The 16,192-nt window shown below is 36.2% G+C and overlaps 1 protein-coding gene across 1 annotated transcript; it reads right to left on the bottom strand.

Annotated features, from left to right (window-relative positions):
* Nucleotides 1–4,621: 4,621 nt before the first annotated feature.
* Nucleotides 4,622–15,139, bottom strand: LOC131954931 (uncharacterized). Its single transcript, XM_059318781.1, has 7 exons — nt 15,077–15,139; nt 10,755–10,814; nt 9,490–9,636; nt 7,774–7,962; nt 5,570–5,770; nt 5,167–5,361; nt 4,622–4,647 (listed from the first exon to the last, which is right to left on the bottom strand). Exons 3-7 carry the CDS (start codon nt 9,512–9,514, stop codon nt 4,622–4,624), a joined length of 636 nt encoding a protein of 211 aa, XP_059174764.1. The 5' UTR covers nt 9,515–9,636; nt 10,755–10,814; nt 15,077–15,139.
* Between the last annotated feature and the right edge of the window lie 1,053 nt (nt 15,140–16,192).

Below are 16,192 nucleotides of genomic sequence, written 5' to 3'. Positions count from 1 at the left end.
ATAATAACATAGGTTGGCGTTAACAAAATATTTTTTTCAATTAAAAACTTAACCACGAAGGTTTAGTGAATAGTATGCAATTTTACTCATGCTATTAAAACAGTTATCAAGAGTAGTTCATATTGAAAGTCTACTAGAAAATCTTATTTTAGTGCTCATTAATTTCCATACTAATTTCGGCTTTTTAATTCTATGGGGGTCGCGGGTCACTTACTTTTTGTAAAGGGGGTCGCCACTCGAAAAAGGTTGAGAACCACTGCGTTAGAAGGATTAATTTATCAAGGGATAATAAGTTACGTGATTATATTTTTAATTTGCTGCATTCTGTAATTTGGCTATATTAACAACATGCTTTTTTATCATTTATATGTGCTACATATTTTCAAGTAAGTAGACAGATTCAACTATTGTCAAAACCCTAGTTTCAGTGGGTAAAATTTCAGCGTTGATAACTAACGATGTCTAAACTTTCAAATACGTCGAAAATAAGCTCCATCTCACACAAAAACAAATGTAGAATAGGAAAACTATTTATGTAATTTAAGGTTAAATTTATAAAACTGCATTGAAGTGTATGTCAGACTTTAGTTTTGAAATTAAAAAAAAAAGGAATGAACTCCCGCTAAAGTTTCTCGTATGTTTTAAGTACAACAGTAAAGGAGATTGCGCTTTCTGTGGAATCGGGCTAAAGAAGTGTTTTTTTAATTAATTATTCTTTTACATACATTTAAAAAAGCATTTAATAGAATCCAGTTGAAAAAAAAATATCGTTTTGTGTTGTAAAATGTGTGCTGTGTTGTGCTGTTGATTTTGTAATTCGTCGTTTCATGTTGTATCGAAACTGTTTTATATGTATTTTTCTAACAGCTTACTATAAGAGTCTAGTCTCTGTTGCGGCGTATATCCAGAGTTTCTACCTGGGATCTCTTCGGGAGAGGGGGGTGTGGCAGAAGCCCCCCGAAGAAAAAAAAATCGACCGCCCCCCGAACGAAATGGAATTTATATAGAAAATACATACTTTTAACAGTGTCCGCCCACCCCCCACCTCCACCGGAAATTTTAGTCCGTCTCCACCCCCCCCCCCCCCACCCCTGATAATTTCACGTGCCCTTCCGGAGAAAAAAGTCTGAAAGAAACTCTGCGCACATCGCTGTTAGATTTAGGTCAGTGTTTCCTAACCAGGGTTCGATCAAAGCCCATCGTTTCGGAAACCCAGTTTCAGGGTTTCGGCATAGTCTAAACACACAGCCGACTAGTATGATTAGCGATCGGCTTTAGACAGTACGGACAATGTCACAATAGAATTATTGAGTTTTTGTAACTATGATTCGGTGAATGCGCATACGAAAAGGTGCGGGTCCGGTACGTCAAAAAACGTCTGAAAGAAAAACTGTCTGTGGTGCGGATGGATGCGTCATATGCGTTGGGTGTCAGAGGTGTAGCGAAGGGGGGTTGTGGGGGGGGGGTACATATGTCCCCGGGCGCCGACCTTAGGGGCGCCAAAATGGGTTGAAAAAAAAAACAAATTAAAATCTCATTTTAGCTGCAGTTTTGCATTATAAATATAAATATATGAGTGGGTGGGGGTTTAAATCGAAAGTTTGAGAGGATGTGCAAATCGAAAAGTGATAGGTTGCTCCCAGGGGGGGGGGGGGGGGGGGGGCGCCAAATTAAAAGTTTGTCCCGTGACGCCTGGAAGGGTCGCTACGCCTCTGTTGGGTGTGGCGAGAAAGGGGTGTTGTGTTAGACCGAGGGGTCATAACTTATTTCTAGGGGAAAATATTATTTCCATTCTAAGCGGCAACTTCTAAATGACGTCCGACTTTGTTTTGGCAATTTTCAACCTTCCCCCTCCCCTCCATGACACAATGTCAAAATAAACCGGGAGTGATCTTCCCTAAACTTTCTCGAATATTCTCATATAAAACAACAGGGGATGGGAACTCGAGCTATAGACATGATTTTTAATCCATTTTAAATTCTTAAAGTTTTAAAAATAGAATAAAATCTCGTAGACAAAAGAATTGCACACCAAGTGAACGCCAAATAAAAAATTGCATAATAGTGCGCAATATTATTAGTACTTTATAAATTTACATTAGTTTTTTGAGAAATCGGAAGTAGCGTTAATTACTACTTCCGGTCAATGGAAATTACTCAAAATTTGACAGAAGGTAGAAATATAGATGTTTTACTTACATGTGAAATTTCATTTATCTATCTGAAATAGTACTCAAGTTATAGGCTTTTGAAAAATTCAAAGTAGAAAAAGTACCACTTCCGGTTATCGGAAATCGCTCAAAAGTTGATACGGATCTACGATTTCGATAAAATACTTATATATGAAATTTCAGCAACCTAGCTGTAACGGTACTCAAGTAATCGTGTTTACACACACACACACACACAGACACACACACAGACACACAGACATACGGACAGAATTGCAAAGCCCAGTTTTTCAGACTGGATTACGCATACAACCTTTTAATTTTGATAAATCTGGATTGACAATTTTTGCCCGATTAAAATAAGTCCTCTAAACTTCGGATGTGAAGAAGGACTGAGGTGTAATACGGTGAAAATTGTTAAAATTTCAATTTATTTTTGTGCACGATTACAATACTTTCTCTATACTTCGTATCTACGAGAAAGTAAAAACGCGAAATAAAGGCTCAAATTCAATTTAAATGAAAGTCTGACGTCACACTAACTGAACACCCCCCCCCCCCATCGCCTACACACAGTTATCACACACCGTCAAAAATTACGACCCCCTGCCCCCCATCCATATGTGAACTATGACGTGATCTATGGACGACCCCTAATATATTTTATGAGTAAAATCTTTTTTTAAAAAGCTTGAAGTCTCGAAAATTAGTAAGTTCCAACAGAAAACAATGGAAAAAAAAACAAAGAATACTTACTCGTCATTTTTCCTTGAACACATGAAGAGGAACAATATTATGCAGAAAAAAAACCCGAAGAATAGGCCTGCATATATCTTATAAGAGGTTTTTTCTTCATTTCTCACTATAGGTATTACAGGTCTATTTGGCGTAGCAAAGTAAGTATAATTAGGCGGTGTTATATCTACAAAAAAATAATAATTCAAATTAATTTTTTTTTTAAATTCTAAAAACAAAATTACATTCAGACTTTGGTACAAACACATATATAGGCTTACATATTTGTTAACATTTAAACCCTATTTTACGTATTTTAGTGCTTTGAAAATATTATTATTAAAATTATTTTGAACCGTGTTTAAATAAAAGCTAACAAAAAAAAAAAAAAATTCGCATAGACAAATGGCGTAAAATTTGAATGAACATCAGCAAACTTGCACAAAAGCTAACCAAAAATATAAGATAGTTTTTAGAAACTAAGCCCATTTAGAAACTTACAGTCCATACAATAGTCCCCGATCCTGTTAGGTACACAGACTTTACATATGCCGTTAAATAAACATTCCTGATAAAGACACGTCATACTACAGTGCAAATTGCACTGTTTGGAGTATGATCTTCTAACACATTCTAAAAATTGATTGTAATTGTATATTAAAATTTTACAGATATTTTCTGCATTTAATTTTTATTAAAAGGGGCAACATATACTTGTTATAAATACAGAGGCCTAGCGACCATTTCCGGCACCCGGGGACAAACTTTCGATTTGCCCTCCCCCCCTCTTAAACTTTTGATTTGCACCCCCCTCGACCTTTTTATTTGCACCCCCCCCCCCCTTCAAACTTTCAATTTGTTTTTCCAACCCATTTTGGCGCCCCCCCCCCCCGTTAAGGTCAGCGACCGGGGACATATGTCGCCCCCCCCCCCCTCGCTACGCCTCTGGATAAATAATGTGGTGTAATTTACAAATGGCAAATAGAAAAAGATTCAACTGTAATTTGGCACAATGGATTCATTTACAATACGTGACAAATCGAAATAAAGTATTGTACAATGTATTTTATAGAGAGTGGAGTTTTCAAAGTCGCTTCTGTGTACTCTAAAAACAGTTGTTTTGTTTTCATATCTCTCCAAAAAGTTAATATAGATGTATCAATGGCAATGGCGTAGGCAGGGGGGGGGGGGGGGGTAGGGGGTGGTCATAGCCCCCCCCCCCTAGACCCCTCGGTATATATATATATATATATATATATATATATATATATATATATATATATATATATATATATATAAAGTATGAGGGGGGTGCAAATCAAAAGTTTGAGAGGGGGTGCAAATCAAAAGTCTGGGGGTGGTGCAAATCGAAAGTTTGTCCCCGGGTAAAAATTGGAACCCCCCCCCCTTGAGACGATCCTGGCTACGCCACTGCTCAATGGAATGTGTTCTCTTTGGGCACAAATCACTAGCACAGAATAAAGAGGATCATTGGCTACTTTAAAATTGTTCACAATAAAAAATATTAGTACTCTGGACTCAGATCATTTAAATACACGTAATGTAACCGTTTTATTTTTATTCGTCCGGTTTTTTGTTTAACTTGCTCGTTCAGCACGGAGAGTCAGCAATATGTGCGTTAATGTTGATTACTTGTTTAAAAACAGTAATACATAGAGATCAAATATGATATTGTAATAAACTGTAGCATTGTGCTATGGGTTTGTACAGGCCGCATCATCTGATGATAAGATTGATTATTTTGGGATCAAACACATGCTAAAATTATTACGTTTTTGAAATAAATTATTAGTAATAAAATACTAAAGGGTATACTCTAGCGGTAGAGAGCTGGACTGCTAACCCTAATTCTCGAGCTCGAATCCAGGTTCAAGTCACGTTAGGGAGAGTAAAGGCGGCTGGGCATAGTGTTGACCACACTATCTATTCATATGCCGAGGTCACAGAAACAAGTGAACTCTACTTCACTTGGCCCATAGGCCATCAGGGTTGAAAGGGAAACTTTACCTTTTTTTACTTAATAAAATACTTTATGATATTTTATTTAAATTCAATTGAATCAAGTATGTACAAGTCGTATCATATTGTGAGCACATTGTTTTTTTTTTATTTTCCATTACCATGTGAACGTGTGCGTATTTCAGTGCTTTTAAAACTTTTCAACGATTAAAAAAAGCCTTCCTATTTGTAAACTCCATGTATGAATTTAAAAAGCAATATGAATAAAAATCAAAAATACCGCCATAGGCATAAATCCCACAGAAACTTAGCACGTCGACGGATCGTATGATAATTCTCCAAATTTCCTTATATATTTTTCCCGAAGCATAATGATGAAAACCGCTTGCTTCGGTTGAATTATAGGTATAGACGGATTTATTATCAAAATCTATCATTTCAAGGTCAAATTTTGACATGGTTCTGTTCGGATTACCTAGAGAGAGATAAATGATTGAAATTGTAATGTTTTTTTTTTATACCTCTTACATTAATGTTTAAAAAATTAATTTTCAACATTTTAAAAATTAACCATTAACCTTTTTTTTTAATTTTAAATTTTAAAATCATAATAATTAAAATGGAAAACAATATTAACATTATGATTAAATACTATACTGTTAGTTTTTAAAAAAACAACTTACGACATGTTATAAGAAGTAATTCGTAAATATTTCTAGGCTTTTCAAAAAGCAACTCCCAAGTAAGAGCTATTCCTCTTTTCTCGATATAAAAGCCAGTTGGGTTTTTATTTAGAACTGATGGCTGATGCGATGGGTCTCTATTGGGCACTGGCACCTTATTAAAATATAGAGTTGCTGTTCCTTCCAGTGCAACATTCCTTCCTTGTGCACAGAGGAATAAGTTAATTTAGAAATAAATGTATTTAAAAAAAAGATGACAAAGTAACCATGCTAGGTAAAAAAATAACTATAAACAATACGTTCGTTTGACCATTTCATTTAAGCTTCTTAGAATCTAAAAATCTTAGAATATCATAATAATATTTGAATCTTAGAATCTAATAATATAAGAATCTTAGAATATTAATCCTAGAGTCTTAGGATATAACAATCTTAGCATAATCAGAAACTTTCCCCGTTTGTGCCCAAGACACAAGGGGCAGATCAAGTAGAGTTTAACTGTTTAATTTGCTTGCCTAACATGAGGCAGGTATCCATCAGATCTGAGTAGACTCCGGTAAGTCAAACAGACTCGAGTCCAATATAGCATGTTATGATCTTGGCCAGAGGCGTAGCGATGGTAGGCGCCTTAATTGGTTAATAAAAACAAATTAAAATGTCATTTTAGCTGCATCTTTTGCAGTTTGAGGGGTGGGGGTGCAAATTCAAAATTTGCTCCCGAGGGGGGCGCCAAATTGAAAGTTTGTCCCCGGGCGCAGGGAAGGGTCGCTACGCCTCTGATCTTGGCACAATAGAAACTTAAAATTTTAGAATATATAAATACTTTGATCTAAGATCTTTTGATGTTTTTCTCATTCAATTTTAACTCTTTCACTCCTTCCACCCTACACTATTTATATCATTCAAATTTTCTTTCTTTTACTATTGCATTCTTTTTTACTTTCTCGTATATACGAAGTATAGAGAAAGTCTTGTAATCGTGCAAAAAAATAGAATTTTTCGCAATTCTCGACGTTTTACAGCTCCATGAGTCGGAAAAACATAGTTTTGCAATCTTGTATCTATGTCTGTGTGTGTATGTGTGTGTGTCTATAAACACGATAACTTGAGTACCGTTACAGCTATGTTGATGCAATTTCATATATAAGTAGTATATCTAACTCGTAGATCCGTATCAACTTTAAAGCAATCTCCGATAACCGGAAGTGGAATTGTTTTCTATTTTGAATTATTCAAAACCCTATAACTTGAGTACTATTTCAGATAGATGAATAAAATTTCACACGTCAGTAAAAGATCTGATTCTCTGCCTTCTATAAAATTCTTAATAATTTCTGTTGACCGGAAGTAGTAATTTTTGCTATTTCCGATTTCTCAAAAAACGCATGTAAATTTATAAAGTACTAATAATATTCCGCACTATTATGCATATATTATTTGGCGTTCACTTGGTTTGCACTTTTTTTCTTCGAGATTTTATTCTATTTTAAAAAGTTTAAGTATTTAAAATGGATTAAAAATCATGTCTATATCCTGAGTTGCCATCCTCTGTTGTTTTATTTAAGAATATTCGAGAAAGTTTAGGGGAGATTACTCCCGCTTTATTTCTACTCTTTTGCTCTTTAACACTTTAACTCTAGCACTTTTGCTCTCTTGAACCCCTTCATTCTTTCACGTCTTCATCGGAATGGCGAAAATACGCATTACAGATTAAGAAACTAGGATCCAACATTTTTGTAATATAAAAATTTGTTGGCCAAAACATATTGTTTGTATAATTAGTTTTTTCCTTAAATAAATTTTTTAATACTTCAACGGGACTCATAAATGACGTCACACTTCAACGGTGGTGGTAGGGGGACCAAGCGGGTGTGACGATTCAGTCAAGGCATCATAAGAGGTTTTATTATTATTATTATTATTATTATTATTATTATTATTATTATTATTATTATTATTATTATTATTATTATTATTATTATTATTATTATTATTACTATTATTATTATTATTATTATTATTATTATTATTATTATTATTATTATTATTATTATTATTAATTGTTGTTAGAAACTTTCCTTTAACCGTTTTTGTGGTAGGGTTCTGACTTTTTGTGACGTTGATAATAGTGTGAGGAAAAAAAATGTAAAAAAAGTGACGATGTTTAGAAATAACCCCTAAGAAATATTTAATCAGCAATTTACCCCCATTCAACGCTATCCTGCAAACGGAAAAGTTACCGCCTAGAGTGAGGTTTAGATGAAGTATGTATTCGGGATTCCGGCATTCGAGCATCATTCGAACTCTACCCCTCCAATACACCACGAGCTGCGGGCAAAAACTTTCTGTATTGTTGGGAAGTGTGAAATTCAAAGTCACTTTCGGTGCCGTATCTGAGGAAAAGCAAAATGACAACTTTTAGACAGTATCCGTTGAATAACCTATATTTTAGGCTAGGCGTAAAAAAAAAAAAAATTCTGCGCATGTGCCATGACCTACAACGGGGTATAATTCCTTGTATGGGTATATTCTTCGGCAAACGGTCGTTGAAACAAACGGTCGAGGGGTTACACGTTTGTCAATTTTTATGAGTTGTGGGTTCGATTCCAAATATACTACATTGCTGTCCAATTAAGAGATCAGCATTTTCTGTTAGGTGGTTTCGTCCAACAGATGTGGTAAGGTTGTCTCATGATCGAAAAGCTCAATTACAATATCTATCAAAAATTGGTTCATCTGAGAAAATTGTATAAATGATTGCAATTTTAAAACGTATAGTGTAATACGACAACCTATGCAACAAAGCTTTTCTCGCTATTATTATGTGAAATGTTGGTTTTCCATTTATTAGATAAATAAGCCAATTTTTATTAAAACATTGTGGGCCTCATAATTCTGAATACTAAAATAATATTACGTCGTTAGTTATGAACATGAACACGTCAACAGTTTGGCACTAAAAAGATTAACATATATATATATATATATATATATATATATATATATATATATATATATATATATATATATATATATATATATATATGGGCATTTATTGGGTTAAATGTATTGCCTAATATATTACTCAGACATTAGTATAAGAAAGTTAAATTACACGAATATTATTGTAAATTAAATTATATCTTATTTAAGCCAAACAAAAAAAAACATTTACATAAAATAATTAAGGCCTAAAGTAGTTTAGTAAAGAGACTCATAATGTTTAAGATTCTAGATCTAGAACCTAGATAGAGCTAGATCTGCAATCTACGGACAGACGAATTAGATGATCTGTGAAAATAAAACAAAAGATTTATATCTAATATTTTAAGTTTAATAAAGAAACTCAATTTAATATTTTTGTTTTATACTTTTTTTTTCTAACTAATTAATTTTGGTTTGGCCTATCGGTAGATCTAACCGATCTAATCTAGGTAAATTTATTGTATTCTCAAATTAGAAGAACTGCCAAGCGTATTCTATTGAAAATTTATAATAGTGATGGAAACGAATAAAAATGGCAAATCGGCGATCGTCGACAGAAAATTTAGCTTTATAATGCGTTAAACTTTTGTACGGGCAACAAAGTCTTCCATGGAAGCCGCCATATATGTTGTGAAAATAAGAAACTTAAGTATTTTTTCTAAACTTTTATAATTAAATGGGTGTATTTACAAATAAATGTATAAAAAATTGTAATTATCGTCTCTAAATAAGTTTGTGAATAACATTTTGGGAAAGAAGAAGATAACTCTCTACTTAAATACGTATTATATAGTTTTACACATAATGCAGATGTTCTCATCTAACGGAAAAGACAAACAAACAAAAATACAAACGTTTGAGTAGTGGATTAGATATCTAAAACACTATTAGCTTATATATTTAAGTGCGTTTAGAGCGTATAAATTATCGTTTACCTTCAAGTTCAAATATTACAAGCATATCTGTGAAGTAAAATCCTTTTTTAAATGTGAGACTTATTGTTTCAGTAAATACGCATTCGTTAAAATCGACGTTCGAGAACTCAATAGGGTGAACCGATTCTGCCGTCCAAACCTTGTCCACTGTTGAGAAATGCCATTCTCAAAATTACTTTAGAAAGTGTATAATAAAAGTCAGATATAGATATCAACGCAAAGAGTAGACAGAGGTAAAGAATATAGTCCAAGTACAAACAGAGCAGTTTTAAACCATTCGACGCGGCACCACATCAATAAATCAACACCCATTTTCCAAACACGCTATCCTTTTTTTTTCTAGAATCATAAACCATTTTCTTTTATGCATCGTTTTGAATTATGAATGAAAGGGTGATATAACAAACCAAAAATTATATATATATATATATATATATATATATATATATATATATATATATATATATATATATATATATTTATATATATATATATATATATATATATATATATATATATATATATATATATATATATATATAAAGAAAAATGGTCGAATACCGGATCCCATAGGCGGTTCAAATTCGTCATGCGCATGCAACCAGCGAAACAAGTGAAAATTTGTACAGGCCATTGGCCATAACCGAGGGCTAAAAAGTGAGCAGCAAATCGAAAAAAAAATCCGAACGACACTCCCCTCCCCCCACGATATTTTGGGATTTGGGATTTACCAAATGAGACTGTAAAAAGAGTAGGACTTACAATAAACAACAACAATAGAAATTATTCGCAATTAAGATGGAAATGTTAACATTAAAAAAATATTTTAAAAAGCATTGTCCAAGTAGAGAAATGTATGTATCTCGGAAGTGTGTATAATATATCTGGAGGAACATACGAAGACATGAAGAATAAGACTGACCCGACAGGCATTAGCCAGTCTTGGAAAGGTCTTGAAGTGGTCAGCAATCTTAAAACAAAAGACTAAAGTACGAATCTTTAATTCAAACGTAGCGGTATTACGGCTATACGGATCCGAGACACGGAAAACATCAGAGTCAATAAGAAAGAAATACAAATTACAACTGTATTGACTTATATCGATCGGTGCCTGAAGAGTATATTAAAATGGCAATGTAGAAAGCGAGAAAATATGGGAGGTGTATGGACATGAAAGAGTAGAAAGGCCAATATAAAGCAACAATAGACGTTAACACAAACAATACATTTTTTTAATTAAATAGATCATTTGCACACAAACTTACGGTACAAGCAATCAGTTCCAAATGATCCTTTTAAACAATTCCACACGGTCGTATTTTCCTCTGGTAGAAATATATATATATATATATATATATATATATCAATATATATATATATATATATATATATATATATATATATATATATATATATATATATATATGTCTGTGTGTGTGTGTGTCTGTTTAACTTTTATGCATTACTACCCCTCTTATCACATCGCCGTGAAAATTTGGGAAGTTTTTGAGAATATTTCAGGAAAGGTTTCTACGGAAAAAAAAATATTTTAAATTCGCAGGGTAGACGCCCCGCGATTTGTTTTGTCTCTATATACGGTATATAAAAATTAAAGTCGATTGCGGTTCCACACCGTTCATCCGATCGCCGTTAAACTTTGTGTAGTTGATATGAACAGTCCAGAGAAGGTTTCTGCAAAAACATCTATTTTAATTTCGCAAAGGCGTTGCCACGGGAGGGTTGGATTTTTCTCTGAATACTGTATATCTATATATATGTTACGGTCAAAGCCCGAATTCGCCAATGCTAGGATTGGCCGGCCAATCCGCGCATTGGCCAATATTGCCTCCCATAGGTCGGTCAAAGTCCGAAACTCTGCTTGATTTCTGCCTTTGGCCGGCCAGTCCGCGGTCTGGCCAAGGTGGACCGGCCAAAGTCTTTATTATTATAGAAGATCATCTGGCTAGGGACGACAGGCCAAAGTCCGAAATAGAAGATCATGAGCAGATTTTGGGTTTTTTTAATGCCGTAAAGATCATGAAATTAAGTCTTTATTGATTATTAATTAAAGTAAATGACAGAAACATTCAATTTTTTTATTGTACTATAGTCTCAATCTATCAATATCATCATTTGTTACAACAAGTTGAACTTTTATGGCATTTAGAATTACATAGCAGCTTGTTATATTTACACTTGCAGCGATTTGTTGTGCACGTAGTTGTGCAATTGCAGCGAGTGTAGCCTTGGCCCCCAGTCAATGATTGTGAAGATGCGATGGTTCGTAGTGATTTTTCCTCAGTGCCACTTGACAATAAGAGCAGTTTTTCGTGAAGAATTGAAAACTCACTTCTAGCATATAGTTGTTTTAGAACACCATGTTCCGTTCCAGTGGCGTAGGCAGGGGGGGGGTTAGGGGGGGTCATAACCCCCCCCCCATAGACCCCTCGGTATATATAAAAAGTATGAGGGGGGTGCAAATCGAAAGTTTGAAGGGGGGGGGGGGTGCAAATCGAAAGCTTGAGGGGGGGGGGGTGCAAATCGAAAGTTTGAGGGGGGGTGCAAATCGAAAGTTTGAGGGGGGGGGGGGGGTGCAAATCGAAAGTTTGAGGGGGGGGTGCAAATCAAAAGTTTGAGGGGGGGGGTGCAAATCAAAAGTTTGAGGGGAGGGGGTGCAAATCGAAAGTTTGAGGGGGGGGGGGGTGCAAATCGAAAGTTTGTCCCCGGGTAAAAATTGGAACCCCCCCCCCCTCTTGAGACGATCCTGGCTACGCCACTGTTCCGTTCCTAATTTGTAGAAACCGCCCTCGGCGCTCATGACAACTGCAATCACGCTTCGGGGATCACCGTGACCTCTGTCAACATCTGGAAAACGGATGCGTACATTGTCACCCACTTCACCATCTTTAAATTTTGTATTTGATGTTTTAAGCATCTTAGCACCTTGAGTTTGCAAGCCAGTATGAGCTGCTGATCTGTGTTCCATGATGTCTTGTTTGTTGTGACACAATCTGCATGTAATGTTCCCTCCTTACCCTTCATCTGCTTCATTGGGTATTCCACAAATAGCATGGACATCGTTGCCACAGGATCCAAAAGAATGAGCTGCACTACAATGTTTTTCACAAACTATACAGAATCTGTTGGCCACATTATTGTCACGCAACTGGTCTGGACGTTCCGCCACGGCAGCAGATGTGTTAGATGAGGATGTCGTAGCATTTATGGGAACCTCCATTTCTTGTTCAATGTTCTCAAGATCTTCCTCAGTAACTATTGTATCGAGAGCCCATATATGGAAACTAACATGGATTTACATTTTTTTTCTTTTGACAGCCATCTGCTATGTCTGTCTCATGGTCTGACGGCCCTTTTGATCCATGTCGCCTTGCATATAGAATGCTATACAAACAAAAGCTAAACAATACGTTACTCTCAATGAAAATCACCCAGAGTAATGAAAATGCGATCACAACTTAGTCTAGATAGAACATTGGCCAGGACATACCGGCCAGTGCGCGCATTGGCCGGCCAATGTACAAAATACGCTGTCAAATTTAAGCGCTTCGGACTTTGGCCAGTACGTCCCGGCCAGTGCGCACATTGGCCGGCCAATGTACGAAATACGATCTTAGTTCTCAGTTCTTCTGGCTTTGGCCAAGAGAGCCGGCCAATGCGCGGATTGGCCGGCCAATCCGCGCTTTGGCCGCACTTCGGGCTTTGACCGTAACACATATAATTCTCTTCTTGGAGACCCTAGAAAACACCAAGCTGTAAACAACTAAATAGCGGCGTATGATTCGCCACGGGTCGGCTAGTTAAAAATAAAAGTCGTTTGCGGTTTCACACCGTTCATCCGATCGATATCAAATTTTTAATTTCGCAAGGGCTGCGCCCTGGGAGGGTTGCAATTTTTCTCCATATACGGTATATAAAACATAAAAGTCAGATACGGTTCGACACCTTTCATCCGTGTGCCATGAAACTTTTGGGCGATTGAGGAGAATACTCCCGAGAAAATTTGATACAGGCGTCGCCTGCGAGGGTGCGATTTTCGTCAATACACAATTTAGCGCTCAGAGTTCCAGAGTGGCCGTGTTAGCACGTGGCATCCTTTAATTGTGTGCCTTGCATAGCGGGTAAGGAGTACTGCTGTATTCAGTGTTAAAACTTCAACAGGCACAACCGTCGGAACCACGTAGATGTAACAAAAAGGCTATACACTAAAGACACGATAAGCAACTATAACCATTGACTATATTGAACTAGGCGCGTTGCCAGGCGCCCCTGCAGGGTTCAATTTGGCGCCCTGGGCTTTGCCGTGAGCGCAATGGCACCTACGTTCGTTCTAAACAGTGCGGTAGACAATGGATAAGATGGGCCGTTGCAGTCGCTCACTAAATTGAATCCGACGTGTCAGCCGTCGCCCTGGTAGGGTGTGATCTGGCTGCAAACACAAATTCCAGTTTCGGACCCCAAAGGCTCACGCGGGCTGCTGAGGGCCCTGTAATACACTTTTTTATAATCAGGAAAATTAACCAAGGCTAGATTATTAACACTGGGTTATTTCCTTTTGTCTATAAACAAATCCAAACAATTCAAAGCCTACAGTTCTCAAAATAATGAAAATATTTCCGTAAAAAATTAAATTTAGAAGGGCTACTCAAATAAAAAATAAAAGTCACACTTCTAAAATAACTTTGTAACGCGAGTAAATACTTCTGTTCAGTTTTGTCACTTTGCGAATGATGCAATAATTAGCATCGATTTTTAAACGATCCGATCAGAAATTGAGATCCAGCGTCTAATAATACACCATGAATAACACTAACAAATAGCATCAGTCATACTGATGTTTATAACACGTCAAATATTTTTTTTTCTACGTGTTAAAGAAAAAATCCTGTTGATTCGTGTCACTTTAGCGAATCTGCATCATTGTTTCAGGATGCTATTTGACGCTCTGGATTATCTGTGAGCGCTATGGCGCCTATGTTAGTTTTAAGTAGCCAGGGGCTGTACACGTCGCCTATGCGGAGTATAATCGGGACCTCCGGAGAGCGCCGCTCTACGTCTCTGACACATGGGCGGTCACCGAAGTGTGTTCTACCTTTTATTTCGGTGGGTGATTAACGTACACTGAAGGTTTTCATCAGGTAGTGAAGGTAAATCCGTGTCCAGATTTTTATTATCCAAGCGCAGGCATTGTCTACATTTAAATAACTCAGTCTAGAAAACAAGGTCACGCGTCTTAGAACATAGGATTGGTAACTCATTGATGAAACCCGTCTTATATATTTCATCAGACTTTCACTTTCTTCTACTTCGCGGGAACGCGCAGGGACGGGTACGCTAATATATATATATATATATATATATATATATATATATATATATATATATATATATATATATATATATATATATATATATATATATATATATATATATATATATATCTGTATATATATATATATATATATATATATATATATATATATATATATATATATATATATAGATATATATATATATATATATATATGTGTGTGTGTGTGTATATACATATACCATTGTCATAAATTACCAACAATTCTTTTACAGGCTCCTATATCAAACCATTGCCCATCATCTTGACAGAAAACTTGTAAATCTCCAACTTGCGTGAAACCATCGTCACACAAAAGCGTGCACTCTATACCTGGGATGCAGTTTACCCAAAAACCATGTTCAACAGGATCCGGTTTCTTATTACACGGCTCTGCAGAAAGGAAAAGAAATTTGACTTATATATATATATATATCTATCTCTCTCTCTATCTATCTATCTATCTATCTGTCTCTGTCTTTCTGCCTGTCTGCAGAGTTTCTTCCAGGCATCTCTTCGGGGGCCCCGAAAAATTTTTACCGCCCCCCCCGAACGAAATGAAATTTATATAATTTATATAGAAAATATATACTTTTAACAGTGTCCGCCCCCCCCCCCCCCCCCGAAGAAAATTTACCGCCCCCCCCCCCCCCGAAAATTTCAAGTGCCCCCCCGGAGAAAAAAGTCTGGAAGAAACACTGCCTGTCTGTCAGTCAGTCTGTCTGGTCTGGTCTGTCTGTCTGTCTATATATATATATATATATATATATATATATATATATATATATATATATATATATATATATATATATATATATATATATATGCGTTATGCATTGTAAACATCATTAATAAGTAGCTAATGAATATCTATCTTAGATCCATTTATTAACCGGTGTGTCTTTAAGAATCCTATTTGGGTTCGGTGCCAACCTGAAGCACGCCTACTGCACCCCCCCCCCCACCCCCACACCACCCCCAGTGTTTTTCGAAACTTCTTTCTCCGGGGCTGGCACTTGAAATTTTCGCGTGGGGGGGAGGGGGGAAGGGCGGTCCAAAACTCCCGAGGGTGGGTGGGTAGGTTGGGGCGGATAATGTTAAAAGTATATATTTTCTATATAAATTACCCCCCCCCCCCTTCTGAAAAGATGACTGAAAGAAATACTGCCGCTCTTCTCCCCCCCCCCCCCCCCGACAAGAATTAAATAAAAATATATAATTTTACTTGTGCCCCCCCCCCCCCTCCCCCCCCCTTTTTTTTCACAGGAAAGAAAAAAGAAATGTCCTTTTTCCCCAACCGTATGTTTCATTTACCGTCACGGCCACTACAACCCG

This window comes from Physella acuta, unplaced genomic scaffold (assembly GCF_028476545.2).
Source record: "Physella acuta isolate Inbredline_101_S28 unplaced genomic scaffold, ASM2847654v3 ptg001041l, whole genome shotgun sequence".
NCBI lineage: Eukaryota > Metazoa > Mollusca > Gastropoda > Physidae > Physella > Physella acuta.
The sequence above is the reverse complement of the archived record's forward strand: the minus strand, read 5'-3'. Positions and strand labels throughout refer to the sequence as shown.